This window comes from Aethalodelphis obliquidens, unplaced genomic scaffold, assembly GCF_003676395.1.
Source record: "Aethalodelphis obliquidens isolate GAN/ISIS:26980383/991018 unplaced genomic scaffold, ASM367639v1 scaffold28, whole genome shotgun sequence".
In the NCBI taxonomy this organism is placed as follows: Eukaryota; Metazoa; Chordata; class Mammalia; order Artiodactyla; family Delphinidae; genus Aethalodelphis; species Aethalodelphis obliquidens.
This window is the reverse complement of record NW_020837972.1, coordinates 472,087-499,220: the sequence shown is the minus strand read 5'-3', so window position 1 is coordinate 499,220 and position 27,134 is coordinate 472,087. Positions and strand designations below refer to the sequence as shown.

The 27,134-nt window shown below is 58.6% G+C and overlaps 2 protein-coding genes across 29 annotated transcripts in view; one reads left to right on the top strand and one right to left on the bottom strand.

The window, feature by feature from the left end:
* Nucleotides 1-10,748, top strand: part of SFI1 (SFI1 centrin binding protein) — an 83,288-nt gene extending 72,540 nt beyond the window's left edge. For 10 of the 21 annotated variants that reach the window (XM_027124204.1, XM_027124203.1, XM_027124207.1 and 7 more), the window contains 14 exons: nt 197-292; nt 705-781; nt 1,613-1,715; nt 1,855-1,866; nt 2,916-3,012; nt 5,473-5,633; nt 6,064-6,138; nt 6,693-6,767; nt 6,859-7,035; nt 7,109-7,371; nt 7,993-8,097; nt 8,199-8,412; nt 9,557-9,894; nt 10,367-10,748. In XM_027124204.1, the coding sequence (XP_026980005.1) occupies nt 197-292; nt 705-781; nt 1,613-1,715; nt 1,855-1,866; nt 2,916-3,012; nt 5,473-5,633; nt 6,064-6,138; nt 6,693-6,767; nt 6,859-7,035; nt 7,109-7,371; nt 7,993-8,097; nt 8,199-8,412; nt 9,557-9,894; nt 10,367-10,727 (2,154 nt within the window). In that variant the 3' untranslated portion in view covers nt 10,728-10,748. The other 11 variants (XM_027124224.1, XM_027124223.1, XM_027124216.1 and 8 more) reach the window with 9 other exon arrangements.
* PISD (phosphatidylserine decarboxylase) overlaps nt 10,691-27,134 on the bottom strand; it is a 37,186-nt gene continuing 20,742 nt past the window's right edge. For 2 of the 8 annotated variants that reach the window (XM_027124239.1, XM_027124240.1), the window contains exons 2-9: nt 20,926-22,226; nt 17,144-17,349; nt 15,391-15,556; nt 13,667-13,903; nt 13,355-13,493; nt 12,976-13,122; nt 12,550-12,710; nt 10,691-11,963 (exon numbers count right to left, since the gene is read on the bottom strand). In XM_027124239.1, the coding sequence (XP_026980040.1) occupies nt 11,739-11,963; nt 12,550-12,710; nt 12,976-13,122; nt 13,355-13,493; nt 13,667-13,903; nt 15,391-15,556; nt 17,144-17,193 (1,125 nt within the window). In that variant the 5' untranslated portion in view covers nt 17,194-17,349; nt 20,926-22,226 and the 3' untranslated portion in view covers nt 10,691-11,738. Of the gene's footprint in view, nt 11,964-12,549; nt 12,711-12,975; nt 13,123-13,354; nt 13,494-13,666; nt 13,904-15,390; nt 15,557-17,143; nt 17,350-20,925; nt 22,227-23,264; nt 23,416-27,134 lie in introns of those variants that run through there. The other 6 variants (XM_027124236.1, XM_027124242.1, XM_027124238.1 and 3 more) reach the window with 5 other exon arrangements.

Below are 27,134 nucleotides of genomic sequence, written 5' to 3'. Positions count from 1 at the left end.
TACCCGCAGCCAGGCACTTGCTCCCTGTGAGCCTCACAAACCCCTAAGAGGAGCACGTTTATAGAGGCAGATGCTGGGGCTCGGAGGTTAATAAGCACCTTACCCAAGCTCCCCCAAACGAAGTGTGAAACGGAGGCACGTCCGAGCCCTCCTTGGCCCTGGGCCCACAGCAGCCAGCTGTCTCCTGTGTCCGCAGCGCCTGGCCCTGCACAGTGCCGAGCAGCAGAAGCTGATGCGAGCCGACCTGCATCGCCAGCACACCTTGCTGTACAGGGCGCTGCAGACCTGGGGGGTAGGAGATGCTGCTTTCCTCCAAATCTCCTTGCCTGGTAGGGAGGGGGATTCTGGAGGCTTTGTTTCCCTTCCTTGTTCTTCCTGCCCCTCCCAAAACAGAGTAATAATTCCACAAGACTCAGGGCAAGTGCCCTGGCCAGTGGGTCTTAAACTGTAGAGCTAAGTTCTCCCATCCTTGCCCAGGGTACCAGCCTTACCACCAGGGGGACTCCTTGTCAGGGGTCCAGTGGTTGGACTCACCAGGTGAGAGCTTAGCAAGTCATCTCCCTGTTGTTGGGTGGGCTCCTGCCCGCTCCCCGCCCTCTGTGGTAAGCGCTCTGGGCATCACAGCCCCTGTACCTCTGCGGCTGCCTGAGAGTGGGGAGTGGTGTGGGCCTGGGGTAGCCTCCAGTCCTCCTGGTCGTCTGCAGGTTTACCAGAGCCGGGTGCGGAGCGTCCTTCAGGAGGTGGCAGCCAGGGAGAGCCGGCACGAGAGGCGGCTGTTGCGGTGAGTCAACATGGCCCCAGCCCAACCTGAGGAACAGGGAACAGACTGCAGACCCGGGTGGGTTGGGGGCCCTGACGAGGGCCAGGCGATGGGGCCTGGCTGCCTCGTGCTGCTCAGAGCGTGGCTTTGGCTTTTCCACAGCAAGCACTGTTTCCTGGGCCCCTCATGTCTTGCACCCACACTGTGTGCAGAGCAGGGCCTCTGGGAAGCAGCTGAGCCATCTCCTGCGTGTCTTGCTCGTCTGAGCGCCTCTCCCTGCCCAGTTCAGACCTGCAGGATTCGCCTTTTCACCTCCTCTCAGCTCCCAGTCAGTCCCCCCACCCCCGGCTCTCCAGGCCTTTGTCCCAGCCTCTGGGACCATCTGTGTCTCTCACACCCGTGGACTCACTTATACCCCTCGGCTCCACTGCCTCCGAAGCCTGTCCCGCAGCTCCTGCTGAGCCAATCTCTAAACTACTCCCTCCCTCGTTTCCGCTCTTTCTTTTCCTGCCTCTGTGTTTGTTCAGCACATGCTGTTCCAGGCTGCCCGTGCCCTTCCTCCATTTTCCCCGTCTCCACCTCTCTTATCATGGATGCATCACCTGTGTCATCGTCACCTGGAAACGGCTTAGCGTTCCCCGTGGTGCGTGAATGCACGAGACTGCAGTGCCTGTGGTGCTCCCATGGCACCTGCACAGAGCAGCTCAGCCGTGTGCAGGGTGTGGAGTCAACGTAAACGTGGCTGTCAGCGCGACAGATACACTTGGGCACAGGGAGACCTCAATTCAGGACCAGGCTGAAGAGCCTCGCACTGTTCACATCCATATCACCCTGTCCCCCCATGTACCACAGGGGTGCATTACGTCGCTGGAGAGAGAATGCCGTGGCCCAAGCGGAAGAAGCAAAGAAAGCCTCTCGAGCAGCAGCTCACTACAGAAGGACCCTGTGCTCCAAGGTGAGCCCTGGCAAGCCAGCTGGTCGCCAGGGGGTGGGGGCCGTGTTCCTGTGAGGGGTGGCGTGGGGGGTGGCTGTGGAGGTTTGAGCTGAATGAGGAGCCTAGAAAACGAGATGGCTCCCTTCTCCACCACACACAGCTGTGCCCGCAGGTGGGTTTCTTCATTCGTTTATTGTACTGAAGTATGGACCAATATCCGTTAAAACAAAAGCATGGCATGTAGTGAGTATGAACCAGCTCTTACCAGAACCAGTATTTCCCACACACATGGAATTTTCCGCTGGGACAAATCGTGTAAGTCACCACACCTCTGTCCCTTTGTGTGGGCATAGGATGCTTGGGTGCCCCCTTTCCCCCATCCTGCTCATCGGCCTTGCGGGATTCGTGACTGTGCGGGCTTTCTGTAGAGCATCCAGGAATGTGAGATCATTGGTCATTGTTGCTGGGAAGTGGCCCCCAAAATGCCACTTGGTGTGGCCTGGGCCCACGTGCTGGGGGAGGGACATGGCTATGAGAAGAAGACGTGTCACTAGACAGGAGACTCAAATGACATGACAGAGGTGGTCCCTGGACTCTGGGGTGTTTTAGAAGAAAGCACTTCGCTGGGAGCCCCGCACTGGCAGGCCGGGACTGGTGCTGACAGCTTTGGAGCCTCCACAGATGAGTGTTAATTACACATGGTCAGGGTGCAGTCTGCTCTCAGGAATGCTCCGAGGCCAGCATGTGTGTCCCCTCCCCCTGGAAGGACGGTCAGGACTCTGCTTGGCTTCAGGGCTCAGAAGGGAGGAGGCCTTTGTGGGGGGATTCAGTTCGTGACTGTTTGGGGAGCAGGCGTGTGATTTGTGTTCTGCTACTGTGTTCTGCTACTGTGATTTCGTATGTACCTCATATGTGAAAGTGCCTGAAACGTAAGGCTTCCATTTAACAAATAGTAGAATGAAAGCCCACGTGAGGACTTGACTTCTTCGTGACATGGTATGAAGTTTAGCTCCTCTGGTCCCGTCGCCTGAGATACAGGGCTTCCAGCGAGGGTGCTGGGCATGGTTGCCCGCCATCTGCGCGGACGGCGGGCGCTTTCTGGAACGTGTGTGAGTGCCGTACACCTGGCCTCATTCCACGAGGAGCTGCCTGCAGAGCTGGGGTGACCCCGGGGAGTCAGGACATGCCGTGATCACCCCTCTATTCTTCTTCTTCCCATAGGTCCTGATCGCGTGGCGGGAGGCAGTGTCAGTGCAGATATACTACCGACAGCAGGAGGGCCAGGCTGTCAGGGACGCCCAGGTGGCGCTGAATAGGGGTAAGTGGGCCCGGAAGCTGAGGAGAGGCCTGTGAAGGACACAGCTTTCTTTATTCTCCCAAGGTGCTTCCGCTCAGTCTCTTGTCTCTTTCTCATGTGTATTAGCTTCCTGTTGCTGAGGTAACCAAGGACCACAGACTTTAAAACAACAGAAAATTGTTCTCTGAGTCCAAACTCGGGTGTCGGCAGGGCTGTGCTCCCTCCGAAGGCTCTAGGGGAGGCCCCTTTTCCTGCCTTGTCCAACTTCTGGTGGCTCCCGGCAATCCTTGCTGTTCCTCAGGTTGTAGACAGGTCACTCCAGCCTCGGCCCTGTTGTCACATGGCTGTCTTCCCTGTGTATCTGTGTCTCTCCTTAGAAGGACACCAGTCGTACGGGATTAAGGGCCCAGCCCCAGCCCACTTTAGCTGTCAGTTACTGCACTGCACCGACCCTCTGCCCAAATAACATCAGCTCTGAGGTTCCAGGATGGACGTGAACTTGGTAGGGAGTAACTATTCAGTCCAGTACATCTTCACTTTCTCTTCCCAACTGATTGCCAACCAGTTTATATTAAAATGAAAGGCCAAGGCTTGAGACCTACAGAGAAATGCAGACACGGAGCTGGAATGGGGGACTTGGGGGTTGCCGGGGTGGGGCGCTTTGATGGGAAGGCGGCGGCTGCTTGTCAAGTGAGCCCCGTCGTGTCAGAGTCCGCTTCCTTGCCCGTTTAGGGAGCAGGGACTTGCCTGGTTGGCACCAGGTAGTCCCGTGACCTGCCGTACAAACAGCCTGGGAAACGGTCCAGATGGAGCCTCTGTTCAAGAGACGCGTGGAAACAGAGGCCCTTGGCTCTGCTGCGGGGAGTCTGATGCTCTAAAGAGGCAGCTCCTATTAGAATAAATGAGAAAACAAATGGAAATGGTTTAAATCAGACCAGAGAGAAAACGGACCACGTTGTTAAATTGGCTTAATAGCATTTGTTCCAGGACAATCCACTTAGGTTTGGTTCTGACTATTTTCTTGTGTTGATGAACACAGATCCTGCTTCCCCCTGAATGGAATCCTGGGGTCCAGAATCCCGCACCTGGTCCGCCCTCAGCATGCTTCTCTGTGTCCTCAGGCTGCCCCTTGCCCGGAAACCAGGGCTGTGTTTCTAGTCATTCCCAGGAAAGATGCCGAGGGGCTCAGCCCGTCCCTGGCCTCTGCTTGGACCAGAGTTTTGGCACCGGCGCTGCATGGGCCTTCCAGTTTGGGTCAGGCGGCCACGGTGGGGAGGTGATAGGCACAGGACACAGCTAAAGCTTCTTCCCTCCGCTGGCCTGCAGGCGGCAGCTTTCCTTAGACGGGGTGGCAGCACGTGGCTGGCCCTGGGCTCGCTGTGTCCATTAGGGCTGGTACAGAGGACCGGGGAGACCACGTGAGAAGACACTGTGTTGTCAGCACACAGCAGATGTGCAGTCAGTACCTGTGGGACCATGTCTTGGCTTAATTAAGGCCTCTGAGTCTCAGGCACACCTTAGCGGTCCAGGGCTGGGCTAGGTGGTGCAGGAGGACAGAGTCGTGGACACTCACGCTGATCGGTGCTTGAGAGGTGCAGGCAGGGCCGCCTGCTGGCTATACAACCTCGGGCACGGCCTCCTCTCAGCCTTGGTGTCTCCGTCTGTGGATGGGGATGATAGTACCTGCCTCTGGAGTTGATCACGAGGGTCCAGTGAGGCTAAGATATCCCCGCATAAAGCAGGACCTGGGAAATTTCAGCACTTAGTGCTAACGCCTCCAAGCTTGTGAACGTGGCTTTCCCTGCCCACCTCCGGCAGGTCCTGGAGGACAACCCCATCTTGGCCTCTGTGCCTTGGGGTCAGCTCTCTTCTGTTTTCTCTAAAAGAAACTTCTCTTGGGGCTGAAGAAGAGGAAAAATATCAGAAGAGAGTGCTCGCTCCCTCAAGAGAGAATCTGGTGACACAGATGCAGTGCAGGGTGTGGCCCCTGCCTGCCTGTGGAGCCCGGGCAGGACACGGCCAGCAGACACCTTGCTTCTCCCCAGTCTGTCTCAGGCTGCCTGGGCCTCTGAGCCTCGTTTTCCTCTCTGGAAAATGGGGCCACTGCCTCCCACTCCCTCAGACCCAGGGTCTTCTCGTTCATGTGCCCAGCAGCATCTTGTGGGCAGTTCCGCTGGGGCCCTGGCACACCTGTGGTCGCTGTGCACAGGATTATGGCTGGGGGCGGGGGGTCCTTGGAGGGCCCAGTGGTAAGCAGCATATCTGGTTCCAGTCAGGGAGTGCATAGTCACTGAAGGTGGGTGGCCGGAGCTCTCCTCCCAGGGTGGCTACCGTCCACACGTGGTGTCTCACCGAGTGTGGGCTGACACCCTAGTTCTGTCCCCACACAGCCTTCTCCACCCTCTAAACTTTCACCATTGCATAGTCGTCCATATATTGATACTTCCTCCAAAAGAGCAAACTGACTCCGACCCGCCTTAGGCTGTCTCAGGATATGGTTTCGGCGCTGGAGGGACCGCAGCTGGAGCGCAGCCCAGCAGAGGGTCCAGATGGAGAGGGTCGCGCAGCATTACCGCCGGCAGCTGCTGCTGCAGGCCGTGGCCCGGTGGAAGGTGCACCGTCTGAGCTGCATCAGGAAGAGGGTGAGGCAGACGGCAACCCCCCGAGTTCCCCTGTGCGGCGGGGCTGTCTGGGCCAGGAGACCGCATCGCGAGGAGGAAAGGTCTTTCCAGAAGCACTTACTGCTTCTGTTGTGGATGCTTGGAGTCCTGCGGGCACAAGGCTGCCCTTCTGGGTGTTCAGTGAAGGCTGGGGAAGCCGGCCTTCCGGGTGGAAGATGGCTCAGCAAAGAACTTGGTTCAGTGTGAACCATGCCTGTCAGAGCTGGGTGACCTACTGAGGCATCTGGGCACCCCTGTCTGGGGCAGGAGGCCCTTGGCTTCAACCAGGATGACTCCTGGTGGTGGGAGGATGGTTCACTTGGGCCTGGAGCCTGCACCGCCCACAGGGGCTCCAGGTGTGGGCACCTGGCTGCACTGGGCACACAGCCCCCTGTGCGCACGCTCTCCCCAGCTTCTGCAGAGACAGGCTGCCCGACTCCTGGCCCAGACACTCAGTCGGACCTGCTTCCACCAGTGGAGACAGCAGGTGGGAGCCGTGGAGAAGCCCCTTCTCGCTCCCCCTCCTCCCGCTGCCTCCTGAGCCTGCCTCTAGCTCATCATTTCTCATACCACCCTCTTCCCAGGGTTCCCTCACCCCCAGCCACCTCCTGGCACCACCAGCTTCCTTCACTTGGAATCTGTTTAAAGCCAAGTCACTTCAGGGCCATGTTTCTACAGTGTCATGTTGAAAACTTGTCAGGGTAATATCCAGAAATGAATAGGAAATGCATTTTAGGTCTTTGCCAAGGCCTTGATAAAACACCCAGTGGGGCTGCGTCCTGCTTATTGGCCCTTCGTGGGCCAGGTCCCTCACCCTCGGGCCCGCAGTGCAAGCAGTCCTAGCTTTTCTCACTGGAGCCTGGCGCACTGCCTCACTGCTCCCGACCCCAGAGCTCCTGGCCTTTGTTCTTCCCAAAAGAGCTTCCTTGACACCCCCCCCCCCCACCTCAGGGCAGGCCTGACTAGAGAGGGTCGGAGAGTGACCGGGGCCATGGGGTCAGGGTGGCCTCCCTAAGGAGACATTTCCTTTCTGGCCCGTAGCTGGAGGACAGGAGGCGGGAGCAGCAGGACACGGCGCGGGCCCTGTGGTTCTGGGCCTTCTCACTACAGGCGAAGGTAATGGGCTCCCTGTCCCAGGAGCGGACCGTGCCCCGGTGGAGGGAGCCTGAGCAGGAGGGCTGGGCCTCACCTCCTCCTCTCCTTGTAGGTGTGGGCTGCGTGGCTGGGCTTCGTGCTGGAGATGAGGAGAAAGAAGGCGCGGCAGGAGCGGGCAGTGCAGGCCTACCACCAGCAGCTCCTCCGGGAGGGTGTCACGCGCCTCCTGTGCTTTGCAGCGGGCATGAAGGCATTCCGGCAGCAGCTGCATGCCCAGCAGCAGGTGCAGGTGGGCCGGGGTCCCCCACCCTTCTGTGGGGAGCGGGTAGGCACAGCACGACCTGACCAGAGGCTGGTTGCAGGCGGCCCACAGTCTCCACCGCGTGGTCCATCGCTGTGCCACGCTCTGGAAGAAGAAGGCGCTGGGCCTGGGCAGGGAGCCTCAGCCCCCTACGTCCACTGTGTGCAGCAGGAGAGTGACGTTTGAGGGTCCCCTTCCCAGCCACCTTGCTGCTGGGGCTGGCGATGCCTCCCTGGAGACCAAGAGGACAACAGCTCCTCGTGGGCTTCGGGGAGCTCTGGACAGCCTACCATCGGCTGCTGGGGACACCCAACTCCTGGAGCTGTGAGTAGCCCTTCCCTCACCTCTTCCTCCTCGCTTCCACCTGCGGCAAAGCTTGGATGGTACAGGAATGACACTGGGCCTCGAGGGTCATGGCCGAGCCACTCGGAACCCTCTGTACAGGATCCTGTGCCCCCATTCTTCGGCCCTAACCAAAGGGACCACAGCCTCTGTTCCTCCCGAGCGTGGGAGAGAATGTACGGTTCCTTAGCAAAGGAATGGGCCGTTGGGCAGCCCCCCTCCCCCGCAAGACCTGGTAGTCTCCCCACGTCTCCTGTGACAGCCAGGAAACAGGTACCCTCTTGGAAACCCCACTTTTTTGTGACCTGGCCCCACCCCATCCCCACATGCTGTGCTGCTGTAGCTGACAAGGGCCCCATCTCTGAGCCTGCTCCAGCCTGGTTGCCTGGGTCAAGTGAGACAGCATGGGTGGAGCACCCGTCGCCAGCAGGCTCACTGGAATTACTAGAAGTTCAGTAGGATGCCTGGGGCGGAGCCTTTCCTTCTCTCTTCAGTCTCCCTGTAAGATGGAAGGGGTCGGACTGGATTACCCCGCCCCACAGAGGTCTCAGGCTCCAAGCAGCCCCTGGGCAGCCTGGAGGAACAGCCTGTGTTTCTTCCCAGGAATGCTGCCCGCTGGGCAAGAAAGCAACCGCGACGCCCAAGCTTCCTGCTGGAGCCCACTGAGAGCCAGACGCCCCTGGGGTGTGGCACCCTTGGGGCGCAGGGGTAGGTGGTGTGATTCTGGGGACTTTAGGGCCAGTGGCCCCCCTTCTGTCCTCCTCGGGAGGGTACCGCGCCTGACCAGCTCCTGTCTTCCCTCTGCTCAGGCCTGAGGCACTGTGGGAGCATGGCCTAGGCGAGGTCCAGCCAATAGGCCTTGCGCTGACAACACCCTTCCTGGCAAAGGCCCAGACAGCACTGGACCCAAGCAGCCCCCTGCCAAGCGCCCCTGGCCTGAAGCCGCCGCCCACAGCAAGTACAGGCCTGGAGCTGTTGCCCCCTTCTTCCTTCATGCTGCGTGGGGCGGAAGCACACACCTGGGTAAGTCCCCCTGGTTACCTGGGGTCCTGTTCTTTGGTCTGGTCTTCGTGCCAGTGCTCTCCTTTGTGCGCTTGGTGCTGTAGCCACAGCAGTACTCATTGCTTCAGGAAGATGCAGGGAGGCCTGTGCAGGGGCCAGCATCCTAGGGGCACAGCAGGGAACAGCCCCCGAGGCCCATCCCTGCTCGTGACACTTACATGGTGGTGGAGACAAAAGAAACCCCAGCATGCAGACGAATGAAGAGACTGTGGATCATGGAGGGTCATACAGGCCCTGGTGATAAGTCTGGACTTTAAGAACAGGAAGTTGTGGAGGATGGTTGGCGGCTGTGCTCGGGTCCAGCAAAGGGTGCTGGTGGCTGGGACTGGGGGGCGGTGGCTGTGGATGTCGTGGGAGGCAGACTATGTAGGGCTTGCTCTGATGAGTCTGATAAGAGGGAAAGAAGGAATTGCGGATGGCTCCTGGGTTTCCGGCCTGAAAAGCTCAGGGAGTGATGCATTCTTTACTGTGAGAGGGAAGACGGAGGGTGGGAACCCAGCAGCTGAAGCATCACAAGTGTGTCTTGAACCTGTCAGATTTGAGGTAACGCAACAGATTCAGCCTGGCCTTCAGGAACAAGGTCAGGGCTGGAGATCAAAGTTAACAATTCGCAGCACAGGTTGAAGGTAAAGAACTGATGGGGTCATGGGGAGGAGTGGGGCCGAGACTCTGGGGCCTGTGACGTAGGAGTCAAGGAGTTCGGGCAAGGAGGTGAGGAAGCAGGAGTGTGCATTGGGCTTGGGCCCCCCAAGGCGCTGGTGCCTGAAGAGCTGCGACCTAAGTAGGGGTGGGGAGAGGGTAGGGGATGGGAGAGTGTCCATTCCCACCAGAGGACATTGTCACCAGGAGGGAAGGGAGGAGGGTTGTAGCTGTGGTTGGACAAGAACAGTTGCCACTGAAATGCACGGTCATTGCAGGAGTGGGTGTGAAAGGTCAGTAAGGCTGGAAACAGCTGCTTGGGTGGTCGTGGGGCTCTCTATTGGTGTCAGGTGCTGAATGAAGGGGCAGGACCAGGTGAGCTGGCCGCAGCAGGTGCAGGTGTGGGGAGCCCCAGCTCCCCACCTTTCTCCCACTTCCCTGCTCAGTGTTCATCCTTCTTTTACAGGCATCAGCCCAGCCGACGATACCTGGGCTTAAGTCCCAGGCCCCTTCATCCCTGGCCAGTGTCCCCAACCCCCGTCTGCTCCTTCCTGGGGACTTCACAGGCACCAGGCCTGGGCCTGGCTCTGACACTGCAGGTGTGTACCTGGGGCCTGTCAGTGCCTCAAGTGCTCAGGTCACTCCCGGCACCTGGAATCCCTGGGTTCAGCCCGGGCCCAGACAGGAGGATGCTCAAGATCAAGCTTATTCTCCTATTGCCACTGGCCACATGGACCTGGAGGCCGAGCTTGAGGGCATCCAGCAGCAACTGCAGGACTACCAGACCACGAAGCAGAATCTCAGGTGAGACCCAGAAACCCACGTGGCACCCATCCATGGGGAACAGGGGGAGTTGTCTGCCCAGTGATGGCCCCTGCATGCAGGCGGCACCTCTCCCCTTCCGTCCTGCTCAGGAAGGCCCAGGTTGGCCTTACCTTCAGGAAAAGCTGAGCAAAACTTTACACCTGTGTCTTGTGGAAGCCGGTGGTCTACCGGGCGAGTGTGACTGACACGGGATGATGCAGTGAGCCGCCCTGCTTTGTCTGGGTCCACAGCCCACGTACCCCACGGCCAGGCCTGGGACCCTCAGTGTGACCAGCAACCTTAATCAGAGGGAAGCGGGCAGGTCCCACACGGCCAGCTCTGCACAGGGAAGAGGACAGAGGGCGTTTCTGCGTGATGGTGGAACAGGAGCCCTTCTCCCTCCACCCACACCAGAAGTGTGCTGGGCCCCTGCCTGGGGCCAAGCCAGGCAGCAGGTGCGTTACTCCCTCAGGTCCTGCCAACGGCAAGCGAGCAGCCTGCGGCAGTGGCTGGAGCTGAGCCAGGAGGAGCCCAGGCCCGAGGACCAGGAAGCAGAGCAGCAGGTTCAGGAAGAACTGCAGGAGGTGAGACCTTGGGCAGCCCCCGGAAGGCTCCCAGGCGGGGCTTCCTCTCAGCCTGCCCCCTCAACCTCCCCAGGTGGAAGCGCAGATCCAGCAGCTGGCCTCCAAGTTGCAGGCCCAGCGCCAGCCCATCCGCACCTGTATCGCCCGCATCCATGCCCTGCGGCAGGCTCTGTGCTAGTCACCACCCCACGTCCAGGAACAGAATGCAAAACTGCAGCGAGTTTTTTTATTTCAAAATGTTGCAATTAAATGAATTACTGTTCAGAAGTCTCCCACTTTTCATACAAAAATACTGTGCTACTGATACAGTTGAAAAAGTTCAAATGGCTTCTCCTGCAGGAGAAATTCACAGCATCCCCAGGAAACATGAAATCTGGCCCTGTCCCCACAATCAGTGGCTCCCCAAGGACTGCGTACCTGTTGCCTGGGGACGGGTTTTCTAGGCACTGACATTCTCCCCTCCCCCACACATCAAATACACCACCAAGGTTCCTTTGCCTCCAACATAAGCCCCTGATCAATAGCAGCAACTTTTCTGTAGGTCTGGATTACAGGGAGGGGACCCAAGCTCTCCCCTGGCCCCAGCTGGGCCACCACCAGCTAGCTGCCTGCCCCTTTTGCTTTGGACACCACTGAGGGGGTTTGGTGATGGGTCCTGCCTACTGGAAAGAGGACTCCAGAAGGTCACTCAGCGGGGCCTGCAACGCCCTGAACCATTAGTGAGCACCCTCGGAAGTTGATGGCAGAGTCGGAGGTGATGCATTCAGCCATAAGTGCAAAGAGAGAAGACAGCTTTTCCCAACAAGCAGGTTGGGAGCAGTTGCATTAAAGGCCCTGGTCTGGGACCCACAGTCAGTGCCAGGAGGCACCTCGCCCCATGCAAGGGAGGCCAAAAAGCAGTGATAGGAGGAGCAGCAAGAAGGTACTTTACCACTTATCTTAAAACGGAAATCAGAACAACTGAATGCTCAGCCAGGACATGTAGAATCTCCAGTTTATACAACACGTTAGAAAATCTCCAAGAGGGAATCAATCGTCCTGGCCTGCACTTTCTCTTCAGGTGGGTAGGGGGAAGATGTAGGTCTAGGACATGAGAGGGGCTCTGACAACCTTGTCTGCACCCTGGAACAGAAGTCACCCAGGTCCTGCCTGGTCAGACCCGATGGTCCCCTCCCTAGATAGCCTCAGAGGTTCCCCTTGAAAAGACCTTCACATTTCTGTGGAAAAGACCCCTCAGCAGCTGTGGCCATGAAAGAGGCTCTAGAGAGAGCCCAGAGCCTCCCCGAATCGGATTTTCTGTCCTGCTTTCAGCTTGAAGTTGAAGTCCTTGGGGGCCTCGAAGATGAGCACAATGGTGGAGCCCAGGTTGAACTCGCCCAGGTGCTCGCCCTTGCGCATGGGGATGCCCTCCTTGTTCATGTGCGTCACGAAGCTGAAGTCATTGTAGGAGCCCTTGCTGTACCGTGGGCTGTTTGTGTGCAGGTCCTGTGGGAGGCGGAGGCAGAGCACGTGGACCTTGAACACACCTCTGCTGCCGTCCCGAACCTGTCCCCCACCCTGCTCAGAAAGGGAGGTCCGGACAGCAGCTCAGGCCATGGACTAGGCCTAACGTGATAGCCCCTGACCAGCTCTGAACTGGAGGGAAATGGAGGATTCAGACCCCCAACTGTTCACTAGTACGAACGGTGCCACAACACCAGCACCCGGGGGGCTGAGGGGCAAACTGACACCAAGAGGGGAAGCCCCGCGGGCATGGGTACTGGCACCCCTCACACACTTGGCCTCCATCAGCATGCCCCACCCAAGTTCCCCTTGGGTTTCTGCAGAAGCAAAGTGCCAGGAAGGGAAGTTAATTCCCTCCCTCACCAGCCACCTCGAGACAGGGGTGGGTGGGGGATAAGCAGAGCAGGAGCTCAGGGCCCAGCCCCTCCTCAGGGCAGCTGCTCTGCACAGCCAGGCCTGGTGGGGGATGTGCCCTCCTAGAACTTACAGTCCAGATGGATCTGGCTGCACAGGAGACGGTGCAAGTGGCCTAGCCCTTGGGCTTCGGCAGGGTCTGGGCTCTGCTTACCCGGTCAAAGTAGATGCGGATGGAGCCCACGTTGGTGGCCCCAACAGCCGTCAGTGAGAAGAAGCCATGTTTCCAGTCCCCAGTCAGGACTACCCGCTCATTGTGGCAGAAAAGCTCTTTGATCCAGCGGGCCATGCCGGGGTTCACGGACATCAGGGAGCCTGTGGGGACAGACACTGCCACTCCCTGCCCATCGGGAGGACAAGCCTCCCAGAGCCCAGTGTGTCTGCTCTGGGAGGGCCCAAGACCCACTGTACCCCCATGTCATTCCAAATGCAGAGCAGGCTGGCTCCCAGCCTGCCCCTGCCACCCATGCCCAGCAGTCACCTCACAGCTTTGGAGCCTGCGTCTCCTGATACCAAGAAGCTGAGGACCTCTCTGAGTCCCCCAGGGGCAGGTCCCACCCATGTGCTGGCCCAGGCCTACCTGGGAAGTGGCGCCGGTGGGAGACAGTCCAGTCAGTGGGGGAATGGAAGCAGTGGTAGTCCCCGGGGGCCAGGTAAATGACGCAGTGGTAGAGCTCGTTCCCTTCTCGGGTGACCAGCTGGCTCCTGAAGGAGCCACAGGAGGTGGCTGTGGGGCAGACACGAACCAGGCGCTCAGACAAGCACTTGATGCTACCCAACACGGAGCCTGCGTGCAGCCTGGACACTGGCTCCAGGGAGGCCTGAAGCTGCGGGCAGAGTAACTACTGGTCCACAGGCCTCCCTCCCGGACCCACTCCCATCCCCACCCTCTACCCTCTGACATCCAGCGCAGCCACGCCACAGCACAGCTGCCTGGCCGCCACCAGGCCAGGACCCACCTGGTGGGAAGGGCAGGTCCTCAGCGGGGATGCGAGGGCCCAGGAACGACTCCAGTGAGTAGGTGACCCCCTTCACCTGCTCCACCTCGCAGTTCTTCACCTGCCCGAAGTTGAGGATCTTCCCATCCGATGGACTGATCTGGAAGGGCCAGGAGAGGCTTGCTGTGGGGGAGGGCAGGGGGCAGAGGGCAGGGCCACCTCCTTCTTGGGGTTTGGCCTGGGAGGAGTGCCCACCAGGCCACCTCTTCCTAAAGGCACAGCCAAGAGCTGCCTGTACGGAGGCAGGAGTAGAAGGTGGGGTTGGGGCCTCACCACGCTGTGGAGGTCGCACACTGGCCGGGCCTGTGGCTTCAGCTTGCGCCGGAAGAACTCGCTGAGGTTGCGGTAGTGGTGCAGGTCCTCCACGGCGGCCTCCTTCATGTTAACCCCGAAAGTCCAGATGTACAGGCTGTAGACGGGCCTGCGCAACCAGTGCGGCAGCTCCACTTGGTTGAGGCGGCCCCAAGCCCGCGATAGCAAGCGCGTTGGCACCGACTTGTACAGGGCCACCTGCAGGCCGCGGGCAGGCGGGTGAGTCAGCCACACCGGGTGAGTCAGCCACACCGGGTGAGTCAGCCACACGGTGTGCTCACCCCCCAACCCCCCTCCTCCCCATCAGCCGGTACCCTCTCCCCTCCCCATGGGGGCCACCTCCCGAGGCCTGAGCAGCTTGTCCCCACGAGGGCTTTGTGACATGGTCGTCTCTCACCAGGAACCAGACTGAGCTTCCAAATCTCTCATCTCTCACACACAGTACTGGCCAGGCCTGTGACACAGTGACTTACAGCTCAGCTGTCAGCCATTTCCTGCAGACTTCCCACAGCAGCTACCCCACTCCCTCCCCAGTCCCCGGGGAGACTGGCCAACACAGCCTCACTTCTTGAGGTGGGGAGGGGCAAACAGATCTGACACAGTCACACAGGCCGTAACACGGGCACTACTGCCCGAGTCCCAGACCAGCACAGAAAGGAGAGGCCTCTGGTGTGTGGGCAAGTCCACAGCCCAAAGCGCATGTGCTCGTCGCCCCCCACCCTGAGGTTGGGGACTCATGCAGACGGGTTGACCACTGACACCTGCGCTCCGAGGACCTGGACACGCCTGCCGAGCCCACCTGTCCACACAGCTCTCCCCACCTGGTGCTCCTCCAGGAGGCAGAGGGGACTTGGCCTCTCAGTCGGACCCTCCAGCCAAACTCAGGGCCAGACGACCCAGAAGGGGCAGCCTCTTAAACCTCAAGTGCCTCTGCCATAGTGGGACGTGCTTCTAATTGGTGGCTGCTGCTTGCTGAACACAACCAAGACACCAAGTCCCCAAAGCATAAAAGCAATTCCACTCCAACTTTAAACACCTTTAAAGAGGCAATAAGTTAGCGGCTCCCAGCACTCCCAGCTGACGCCCATCCGCGGGGGCAGCCCAGGGCTGCCCTATGACCCCAGGCCTAATGCCCAGAGGTGCCCCTGAGCTTTCAAGCCCTGGCAATGCCCACCTGGGCTGTCCAAGGGCCTGGGAGCAGGGTTTCTTCCTTGGGGCCAGCTTGCCTGAGAGCCGGGCGCAGCCAGGCCGTTCCCTCACGCAGCCCTGCCTGGGGCTCCTGGGTCCTCAAAGGCATCCTCACTCAAAGGGGCCCACACAGGCTCCAGCCTCCCTGAACCACCCTCTGGCATCCAGAAATTAATTTGGATTCTTCTCAAAATCACCCCTAAGCTCTTTTCAGGCACCATTTTCTGAATGCCCAATGTGGGTTCTTTCCAGAAGCAGAGTCCCCACATGGCAGAAATGCAGGCAGAGACAGCAAGCAGTGGACGGTGGGCCGTTACAGTCACCTGTCTGCAGCCCACCCTCTCCACAGGCTCGCCTTCCAATGTGACCCTGCTGGAGCGCTCAGGCCCCACAGCACCACCTCTGATCTGACAAATGTCTTCTCCTCCTCGGTCTCCTGGGCCCCAACCTCAGGCCTGCCTGGGGGGAGGCCAGGCCAGCAGCCCCTGCACACTTACCCTGCTCACGGGTCTCCATCCCACCCGGCTGAGTGGCCTGAGGGCGCCAAGGGGCAGGAGGTAGTAGAGGACCGTCAGGGGCCAGGAGCGCAGTTTCAGGGCGGGTTTGGACATGCAGCTCAGCTGTCCCAGCCTTCGCCTCAGGGCCAGCTGGGGGAAGTACAACCTGCAGGGCACATGTCCGCACACAGCCAGGGTCAGTGGAGGACTGGGGGCCCCACCTCACCCTCAGCAGGCTCGCCTCTCGATGGAGTCGGGCAGCACCGGCCAAACTCCTTCATCCCAACCCCACTCTGAGGTGGGGGCTTGGCTGCCTCTGGTCGGCAGACTCACTTCCCAGTCTCCCCACCTGCCTGTCAGCTGAGACACACAGGGTGAGGCGCCTCTCAGATGGAGTAGCTTCTGAACCTGGCAGGGACCCCGGAGAGGACCTTGGGGCTGAGTGCACCAGGAAGATGGTGCAGAACCTGCCTTGCGGCTCCCTACCGGCCTGAGGCCAGCTCTGCCCACACAGGCTCCAAGGAGAGCTAGTCTGATCCCCCTTAGCCCCTGGCAGCGCAGGATCTGGGAAAATCTCTTCATGGCTCCAAGCATCTTATTTCCTCATTTGAGGGGCCTGACAAGATCACAAAGGAACACACAAACATGCACAAGCACTAGTGCGCGTGTACACACACACACACACACACACACACGCACGCACGCACGCACGCTACTGCTCCATCCATCCCCGTGCTCTTTCTGCATCAGGTCAGGTTCTCCAAAACGATCCAGAGGTTGGTGGGGATAAGCTCCCCGCCAACCCTCAGGCCACCTTCCAGGTCTGCTGGGGCCACATACACCTGACCCAGGCCCCTCCTTCCAATAAAGGTAGGTGGGCCTTCCCCAGACCCCACCAGCTCAAATTCAGCGCATTAAGCCAGGCTCAGCCTCGAGGGAGCCAGACTCTGTGATGAGCCTTTCCACCGGAACCCTGGCCCTCCTGAGGCATGACACTGAGGCCCAAGTTACCTTGCCACATGCCTAGGACCTAGAAAGTGCTCCTGAGGCCCCAGTGTGGCCATCACAAGATCACACTGCTACCCACTCTGAGAATGTCCCGGGGCTTCGGTTTCCTCATCTACAGAAACACTGCGTTCAACTGGAGAATAAGGCTCCATCTGTGCCTGTGTGCTCTCAGAGAAGCTCTGTCCTCTGCCCCCAATTGCTCAACAAACCAAGGAACAAAGAGGCACCTCAGCTGATATGAAAAGCAGAAAAAAATGGAGAACTGAGCCGAAGGCCAGGCCCTGCAGCTCAATGGTGGCCCTGGGAGGCGCTGCTTCTCCACTGCTCACCAGACCCCCTGTGTCCACTGTCTCTCCCATCCCACCCCCTCCAGCTTTAAAAAGGTCTGGCAAGTGGGTAGGGGCCAAGCAAAGCCTGACACATCACTGCTCTCCCCTGGGCTCCCCCCATCCACCTCGCTCTCTGCAGAAGTACAGGGACCAATCTCGGAGAAGCTGCGCTGCAGCGGGGTGGGGGCGCAGCGCAGACACTGGCCCACCAGCCTGCTGGCCCCCCAGTACCTGAAATGGGCTCTCTGACTCAGGTCCCCCGGGCCGGGCCCCTCCAGCCGCGGGGGCTGGTACCCTGGCCCCCTGCTGCCGCCACCACCTCCACCACAGGGCCGCTGGACGTGAACTCTGACCTTTCGGAGGTCAAGGCGGGGCGAGGCCAGGTTAGGACGCAGGCATGGCCCGCAGCATCTCACCATTTTGCCGCGCGGAGCTCCGGTCCTCGCCGCGCCTCTGACTGACACATGGTGGGCGGCGCAGGGAGGCAGTGCCAGGCTCGCTCCCTTTGTCTCTCCTCCTTCCTCCCTTCCCCCCCGGAGCTCCTGCGCTGTCACCGCTCCTGGCCCCGGCGGCTGCGGCTGGGGGACCGCTCCCTGGCTAGGTCCAGTCCAACGGATCAGGGCTGTTGCAGAGACAGGCACCCATCACACACCTGCTCGGCCTGCGCACCAGCCCGGCCCTCGGCCCGTTCTGTCCCTGGCCTGGCTGCCTGCCTGCTTCCAGCAGGGAGGGGACCCGGCGCCTCTGAACCCAGGAGCACAAGCGGGAATCTGAGCCCCGCGCTCCAGGCGGGCGCCCAGCGTCGGCCTGTCTGCGGCCCCGGCGGCCCCTCCCTCGCTGGGACCTGACCCATTTTCCTTTCAGATGACAAAGTAGCATCTGAGGGATGAGGGCGCAGGAAGGCGGGAGAGGCACGGCAGTGAGACCCCAGCATCTGGCCTGCTCCGGCTCTCTCCTCGTCGTCGTCCCCAGCCCCCGCCTCAGGGTCCCCCATACCTGCCTCCTCTGAAGAGGGGCACCAGGGCGACCTCAGGGAAAGTGGCCACCCCGCCTTCCCATCTCTCTCGGGAGGAACAGCACTTTGGTCCGCGGCCGCCCAGCTCCCTGAGAGGACGCCCAGCCTCTGCAGATCACAGGCAGGGGGAGAGCAAACATTCTGCAGCCTGGGAGTCACAGCCCCGCCCAGCGCAGCCCCCAACCCACGTGCCCCACGTCGTCTTTAGATGAAGACATGCGGGGTCCCAGGGCTGCTCCGAAGGCAGAGAACTGACCCGGCCCAGGCCCCCACGCCAAGACCGAACAGGAGGCCCCAACTCGGACATAGCTCGACCCTCACAGGCTGAACTTCTGAGGTCCTGGGCAAACCCACCTCAGCCAAGGAGGTGAAAACCGCCAGCCTGACACCTGCCAGATCTCTAGGTGTGAGTGGCCATGGGGCTGGATGAGGCTGACTAAGGTTTGGACGTTAGCATGGATTTCCACCCCTGCCAAGGCCCACCCCACTTCAGACCAGGACCCCTCGGCAAGCTCATCTCCCCAGGCTACCCGCCTCGCTGAATGGCCGTTGAATGGCAGGAAGGTGGCCGCACAGGCCTCCTCCTGCCCAAGGCCCCATGGACACTCTGGCTTTTGCCTGGCCAGGCTCGAGCTGAGGTCCCGCTAAGTCCCTTCCTACAGCCCACCTGCCGAGCACAGCCCCACCCACCTGCGGAGCACAGCCCTGCCCCGCCCTCCCAGCCTCGGGGCCCCAAACTCGCCTCCCGGTGGCTCCCCAGGAAACAGGCCCAGGGGGGTGATGGGCAGTCAGGTTTGCGCCTGAAGCTAGGCTCCAGGACAAGGCTCTCTCCCCGACTCTAGAAACTCTAGAAAGCTTGGGCTGCTCGCACACCCGGGATTCACAGTGGGGGCTGGCGACGCCTTGTGGGCGGGGATGGGAGCCAGGCCTCCTCCTCCCAGTTTTCCACAGTGGGACCTTGACCGCTCTAGGATGTTGTCAGAAAGGCACATTCAGGAAGCCACAGACAAACCCAGCTTGGCCCAAGACCTCAGGACCTCAAAGCAGATCCCCCGTGTGTGCCTTTGCATTGCATTCTCCCCCAAGGCCTCCAGTCCAGGGGCCTGACCGGGCCACACAGCCCACCAGGGCAGTGGAGGGGACTCTGGGGGACCAGCCCAAGGAGCTGCTATCCTGGAGAGACTCCAGGAACTGCCCTGAGAAGCTGGGCAGGAGGTCTTCACGCCTCAGTCCTGTCTCTGTCACTACTCTACTTCCTCTTCTAAAATGAGACACTGAGACCAGGGTCAGGTTTCTTTTAAATCACCAGTGTTCCCCAAAAGGCCCCCAGCAAGCTGACATGAATTCAGCTGTCCACCAGGAAACAGGCCAACTCCCTCTGACTAGCTCAGAGCCGCAGGACGGAGGGAAGGGGGTCCCTAGAGGTCACCCCTTTTCACTTCCCAGGAGCAGAGCCACTTCCTCAACCAACAGTGCTCCCAGCATCCCCATCTCAGAGCCCCACTTGCCCTCTGCGCCTACAGTGGCCTTTGGAGGCCAAGCTAGAGCTTTCTCCCTTTCTGGTTCCCTGAGTGCAACTTGGGGAGTTCAGGCCTGAAGGAGGAGCCTGCCAAGGAGAGCGCCCTGAAGCAGAGAGGTACAGACCCCTTCCCTCTCTCCTGAGAGTCTCAAGGACACTCTGTGGAGGTGAGTTTGGGGCTATGACCAGTAGGACTTTAAAGTCATTACATGGCCATATGGAACATGAGAACACAGAGGCTTTGGTGGGGGGCAAGGACAATCTGGTTACTGTGATCCTGGACGCCCTCCCCCCTCCCTCGCCCTGAGAGCTAGGAAAGGCCTTGCAAGTCACACGTGCTCTCTGAGTCTCAGTTTCCTCATCTGGAAATGCGAAGGGTCCTTCCTCCTGCTCACCCGCCCTGAGTCTCACATCAAAGCTGTGACCAAGGCCAAGAACAACTCTGCTTAGAAACCCCATGCCTCTCTTCCATCCAAGAGCTTAGTGCAGCCTCACCCCCCAGACCTGGCTCCCAGTGCCTCCCCTCCCTTTCCAAACCCACGCTCTGGGAGGACAGAAGTTTGCTACCACTGGGAAGATGGAAGGAACAGGGCAGAGGAGGCAGTTCTGACAGAGGAGCCCAAACCACAGGGGCAGCGATGATGTGAGTAGGAAGGGATGGCTCAACAGGACCATGCTGGGGGGAGCTCACCTTTGTCAGGACATGCTGTTCTGGGGGTTCACACCCCAGAGGTGCTGCAACATCCCCACCCACCCCTCACCGCCCTAGATGAAGGCCTTGCAACCCTGCACGTGTCCAGCCCGAGAGCCCAAGGATGTGCTCCTGCTCCCTGAGTGGAAAGCTCACCGGGTGCCAGTTACCTGGCCTGAAGCCTCAGCAGAAACCCCCAGTGCCCCCCAAAACATGTGTCCCCAGCCTGACTTGCTGTGCACACTCCCGGGTCTGGAGGGCAGGGCTGCTGGGTAGCTGTGTCCAGGTGGGGCCACCAACCATTCCTCCCCTGAGTTCGAAGGCTAGAAGCTGACAAAATGTCAGAAGTAGGGAACCAGGAAAATGGATTCTCCCAGGTGAAACGGGTGAGCCATCTTGGGGAAGCCTTGGGCGAGAGAAGAGGAAGCAGAGAGAAGGATCCAGAGGCACCTCTTTCAAGGGCGGTAGAGATGGGGACAGGACTCGGCAAGACTCTTTCTTAAATCCCCTGAAGGAAAGCAACCTTCTCTGGGGCAATCCTTGGCACTAGCGGGGAACGGGGTCCTGGGAAGGGCAGAGTGTCACCCCCTCCTGCCCCTTGGCTGGTACATGGTGACAACTGCAGCATGTCCGGGTCCCACCGAGGAACACTGCTGCTTCCCTCCCCCTCTGGCGCCCGTCCCAGACCCTTCGGGCAGAACTGAGGAAATGGGCGCTGGAGGACATCGAGCCGCCCGCAACGCCCACATTTCCCTTTTCCGGGCCGGGAGGCAAGGAGATGCTACACGACGCGAAGGAAGTGAGCTCATCCTGCCCGGCCCCGTGACCCACTGTGGGGCCAGGGAAGCCACACTCGATCGGGGTTGGGGGGTGGGCTCCTCAGGCCCCAAGCGGTGAGGGGCGACCGGCCTCCCGGCTACGCGAGCAGGCCTTCCGCTTGCGCGGGACGGCTCGGCCGCGGCCGCTCACTCACCAGCAGGTGGTCCGCTCCGCTGGCTTCCACGGCGCCGCGCACCGGCTGAACTCGCAGGGAGGCGCCGCTCCTCGCTCCTCGGAAGCCTGACTGCGTGCGGGGGCTCGGCTCCACCCAGTCAGGGGCAGCGGCAGGAGACCGGACACCAGGCTCGCTAGTCAGCCGCGCCCCGCCCCCCAGCCTGGGGTTCCTTTAAGGGAAGGGGCGGGGCCAGGGGAGCGGCGGGAACAGGCGACGGGCAGGCGGCCACAGGACTTCGCGGGTGCCTCCTGAGGGCGGGGCTGGGCTCCCTGGGCCGTGAGCGCCTCCCACACACCCCTCCGGGCCGCCAGGGCCTCCACGTGCTGCGGACCTCACCCGAGGGCCGGCTTCTCTAGACTGAACACAAAGCCACCTCCAGACACCTTTTCTAGCCCTCAAAGCCCTCGCTCCTTCATACACCCGACCCTGAAGACAAAGGCTGCTCCTCACCCCACCCCCTCTCCTCCAGGCAGACACACCCTGACACACAAAAGCCCCTGGTGCAGACCAGCAAACAAGACCCAGTGGGCAAGGTCCACCCCTGCCCAGCACGTAGGCTTCCTAGCGGGGATCAAGACCTGTGGGGTGATTCTCACCTTATCTTTCTACCCCACTAGATGGTACCCCACTGCAGGGTCAGCACCCTACCCCCATGCCCACTGAAAGCAGGCAACGTGGGATGGAATGAACCAGCTTAACACTTTTTAGGGGAGGGGGAGGGTCCAGCGGGGAACACCACCACTACTCAACCACAAAAAGCATGTGGAATTCAGGAGCCTGATTAGCTGAACAACCCCAGCTTCTTTTGACCACTGGGAATTTAGTTTCTAAAGCAACATTTAGACCCGGAAGAGGGCTGACAGGGCTTGTGAAGAGATGGGCAGCTCAGCCAAAGTAGCCTGGAAGAGGACACAGCAACATGCAGACACAGCCCCACACACCTGCCCCCCCTCATCTGGATCCAGCCCAACCAAGTGCTCCGTAACAAGCTGGAGGGATCCTTGGGACGCCAGTAGGAACTGGGAGGCAGGGAGGTGCACAGCCCACTCAGCCTCCTAGCCTGGGCTCACAGCATTCTCGGAGCCCCAGCGAGACTTTAGACCCCTGCTCACCTCAGAGCTCCAACCAACCACCACTCGAGATGGAATAAAAAGGAGTTAAAGCACAGGAAGATGCTGACACACAATCTTAGCAACACTAAATTCCAGAACCAGAAATCCAGGAAGACCGTCCTGACTTCCCCAAAGCCTGCAGTGCATCCAGCAGGACCGAAGTTAGACCTAAGGGGGAAAAACAAGTCTGGATCAAAAGCCCAGATTCTTATTCGCTGAGCGGCCTGTGGAGCGCTGATGCTCTCCACTGTAAAATGACCAACTAGGCCGCTCCACGTGGACCAGAACTCCTCGGTAATCATTCAAAGCCTCTCAGGCTGACTGGTGTCTAGGAAACTCATAAACCAGCCCACAGGTCTGCCCTGAGATTAGCCCGCCCAGCCTTCTAACCTGCCCTCCACCACGTACATCTCAGGAGGGAAATGCCTTCTGGACAATATTCCAGACAATACTCAACATAATTTCTGGGAGTAAGAAAAACCCCCTTGGAAAGTTTACTCTCCCAGCCCAAATGAGGTCCCTTCCGGCCACCCACACTTGGTCCTTAATTTCTAGTCCTCCCACCTTCTTTGGACTCCCCTGGGCGGGAGTGCCACCTAGTGTCACTGCGAGGCTCTGCAGGCCCCAGGCCACTTGGCCGCAGCACCCGTGGACAGGCCAACCTCCTCAGGCAACCCACTGCCACTCCCCCGCTCCTTGCAGAGTGAACTCCGTGCCCTGCTGTGCCAGAGGACAGAAGGGACTGGCGGGGCAGGGGTGGCAGGTGCTCTCTGTTAATTCTCATTCCCTGGGGGCCGATGGAGGCCCCTCGAAGAAGAGAGGTGATGGTCGGTGTCCCAAGGCTGGCACGAGGAGCCAGGGGCAGGTTATCAGCCTCACAGAAGCCTGGGCAGGAGCCCAGACAAGCACGGACTACCCTCAGGTGATTCCTTCATCTGAAGGCTTCTCACAGCCCTGCCAAATTCTCCCTTCGTGTTCTCGAATGTTTCCTAGCAATCCCACCAGCCCAGATGACTTCTCTGCCACCCAGGCAGCGAGGAGGGTGCAGCAGGGTAAGGAAGCCCAGCAGAAAGCTCCCTCCAGGCAGGAGCCCAGCCTTGTCCATTCCCTTTCCCCTTAGTGGTGCAGGCACAGAGCACCCCCTTGGGCTGGAGGAGGCAAGGGAGAGGAAAGGCTGGAGTGGCTGCCACAGCTCCTGGCACATACCACGAAGGAGGTCCCTGAGGCCTTGAGATGTCCTCCTGCCCTGGAATGAGGCCAAGATTCTCTGAGGTCAGAGCTGGGCAGGCAGCAGGGTCTACTTCCCACCAACTTGACTGTCTGCCCATTTTAACATCCAGAACTGTCTTCTCAACACCTATTAGGTAAGAGGTAAAATAGTACTTACTGAATCTCCACCCCCTGCCAGCATAGGACCAGGTATTTATTTACACCTATGTCATTCTCATTTAACAGCAGCCTGTTCACAGAGGGGAACAATAAAGCTATAAAAATCAAAGGAAGTTTAAAAACATGCAAAACATGTTCTACACTGTCCAAGGTCATGGACTCGTGGAGCGAAGGAAATGCCAAGTGCAGATCGACAGGGTAGCGGTGAGCGACGTGGGAGACCTGACAGGCTGATCTGGCTTTATTCCTTTTCAGAACTGTAAAGTCACACCTCACATTTAAAAAATACTAAACTGAGGGCAGAAACAAGGAAGCAGTGCTAACGCACCCCATGGCCAGATGAGATGACAACAAACCAGATGTGCTCAGATGTGGACTGAAGTGTTTAGGGGTGAAGTTTCATAATGTCTGCTATGTACTTTCAGTGGCTCAGAGGAGAGTCTGTACATATGCACAGAGACAAAGCAGATACGAGGAAACATTAATAACTGGTCACTCAAGCAGTGTGTGTGGGTAACAATTCTCTCAACTTTTCTACTCTGTTCAAAAGTGTTCACAATAAAATACTGGAAGACTTTGCTTTAAGCCACAGAAAAACCTCTAAATTCTACTAGGGAGAAAAACTCAAGACCACACTCAGCACACAGCGCCTCTCTGGCCCTGAGGCAGCATCATGCCCACCACTCCTGCTTCATGAGGCGGGTGGGGCAGTTCCGAGCCGAACCCCTCCCTCCTGTCCAGGCAGCAGCCCTCCGATGACCACAGCCCACTCTGCAGCCTAGGGCCCCATCTCTGCAGAGTCAGCTCCTTGGTTTGCAGGAGGAGGGACACATGGACGGCTTCTTCCCCAAAGGGCCCCCCTTTCTACCAGGCCAGCTTCCCCACCGCCTGCACCTCTGTCCTCAAGACCCGTGAAGGCAAAAAGGACTCCTCAGAAGCACCAGAGACCAAGGGAAATCTGCCACCAGATGCCACCCTTCATGGAACAGGAAACCCCGGCGGGAGGGGGGCGGCACACCTGGGCACTCCCCCCATACACACCTGCCATCCAGGTCACCTGGTGACCTGGGCTTACAGACGCTACACACCTTCCACCCCTCTTGGTAAGAAGCACTTATGAAGGTCTGTTCCCCCCTTTGACTTATAGGGACAAAAAGGACAGCATATCTGAAATCATAGCTGCCACACAAACGCAGACTGCGATGCTCGGGCACAGGCGGTGGCCTTCCAGCTCCGGTCAGTGTTGCTCCCTTGAAGCCAGTTCTCCAGAGAGGCCTGGTGGCGACCACCCTCCCCACTGAGGCCAAACGCCAGGCCCAGGTAGCCCAAATAAGGTAGCCGGGCTCTTTGACCCCAAACCCTGACCTTTTTCAGGAAGGACACCATGAGTTCCTGAAAAGAAACTCATGGAAGCGTCCCCTCCTTCATGCGCGGCACTCGGCCTGCTCGAGGCTCCAGTTCTAAGGGCAGGGCGTACTCCTGGTCTGACCAGAGCCAGAGGAATGTGGTGGATTCCTTGTTCCGTGCTATTCAGACTAAACGTTAAACTTACAAATACTCTGAGCCAGTATAGACAGAGAATAAACACATGAAAATGTTGAAGTGGACTCACATTTAAAGAAAAGCAAATTACAAACTGTATTAAGGTATGATTCTTGATGTTCCCTATTTCCTCCACTGCTCTCAGTAAAGAGCTACTCCACCCCTCGCATCCATTCAAGTCAAAACTCATGAGTCATTTTCAATTTCTCTCTCCCCTCGTATGCAATCCATCAGTGCATCCTGTCCACTCTCCCCTCAAAACATACCCAGAATCGAATGTGGAATCTAAAAAATACAGCAAACTAGTGAATATAACAAAAAAGAAGCAAACTCACAGATATAGAGAACTAGTGGTTACCAGTGGCAGGGGGGTGTGGGTGGGGAGGAATATTGGGATAGGAGAGTAAGAGCTACAAACTATTAGGTATAAAATAAGTTACAAGGACTTCCCTGGTGACGCAATGGTTATGAATCTGCCTGCCCAATGCAAGAGACACGGGTTCGAGCCCCGGTCTGGGAAGATCCCACATGCCACGGAGCAACTAAGTCTGTGTGCCACAACTACTGAACCTGCACTCTAGAGCCGGAGAGCCACAACTACTGAGCCTGCGTGCCACAACTACTGAGCCCGCGTGCCACAACTACTGAAGCCCACATGCCTAGAGACCACGCTCCGCCACAAGAGAAGCCACCGCAATGAGAAGAATGAGAAGCCCGCGCAGTGCAATGAAGAGTAGTCCCCGCTAGCCACAACTAGAGAAAGCCCGCACACGGCAACGAAGACCGAACACAGCCAAAAATAAATAAGTTAATGAATTAAATAAGTTGCAAGAATATACTGTACAACATAGGGAATATAGCCAATAGTTTATAATAACCTTAAAAGGAGTTTAACCTTTAAAAATTATGAATCACTATATTGCACACCTGTAACTTATACTGTACATCAACTATACTTCAATAAAAAAAATACCAGAATCGAGTGCCTCCCCCCTACCCCAACTCCACTGCTCCCCACTCTGATCCAGGCCACCACCTTCTCTTGCTGGGATCCTGTCAGAACCTCCCAACAGGTCCCCTAATCTGTCTCCATAGCAGCCAGGACAACTGGATCAGAACCCAGATCACTCAGCACTCACTCAGAGGACAGGCTGAGCTGGCGCCACGGGTCCTCCTGCCCTCCTACCTTCCTGCCTTCTGTGCCTCCAGCCACAGGGGCTCTTTGTTCTCCCTAAACAGAGACAAGTGTTCTCTATCCATCTCAAGCCTCTACTTGGACCACTCTCCCGGCCCCTCAGATGCCCTCTCAGCCCACACGGCACTAAGCGGGGCCTTCCTTCCTTCCCTGACTGCCTTGGTCCCAGCCCAGCTCTGCCCCAGCCTGAGACACTGTGCCCTTTACCTATGTTCTCTCCACGGCCTTTCAACCACTAGACATGTCCATGTGTCCATCTGTTTCTCAGCTATCTCAGCCCCTAATAAGGGAAGCTCTCTGAGGATGGGAGCTCTAGCTCTACCAGTGGATCCCCAGCATCTCAACAGGGCCTGGCATATGGAAGGAGCTCAACGATCTGTTGAATGAAGCAGCAAATGCAAGAAGAGAGGAATGGTGTTCATCTATGACAACTGTTTCAGTAACACCCAGTGTGGTTCATATACCCAACAATGCCTATTACAAACAGGTACAATAGTTTTAGACGGCAAACATGTAGCAAAAATCGTGCAGGTGCCCAGACCCCTTCAGACAGCAATTCTACACTGAGGCATTCAGCCTGAGGAAAAGGCCTACGTGCAAAGATGTGCTCTACAACGTTAATCACGATGGTAAAAACCACCAGGGCACCAGAATCCACTATGGTAGCAGAGCCACTTAACGTATGTAGTTACATGAAGTCTTGCAAAATCATCATATGTAGCAATATGTATAAGGTAAAAAAGGCAAGGTACAAAACAGGAGTAGCTGACCCCTGAACAACACAGGTTTGAATGCGTAGGTCCACTTATAAGCAGACTTTTTTCAATAAATACGTACTACAGTACTACGTAATTGGAGGATGTGAAGCCACGCATACCGAGAGTGGCCTGTAAAGTTATACGCATATTTTCAGTCGCTGGGGGGAGGGGAGTCAGTGCCGCTAACACCCG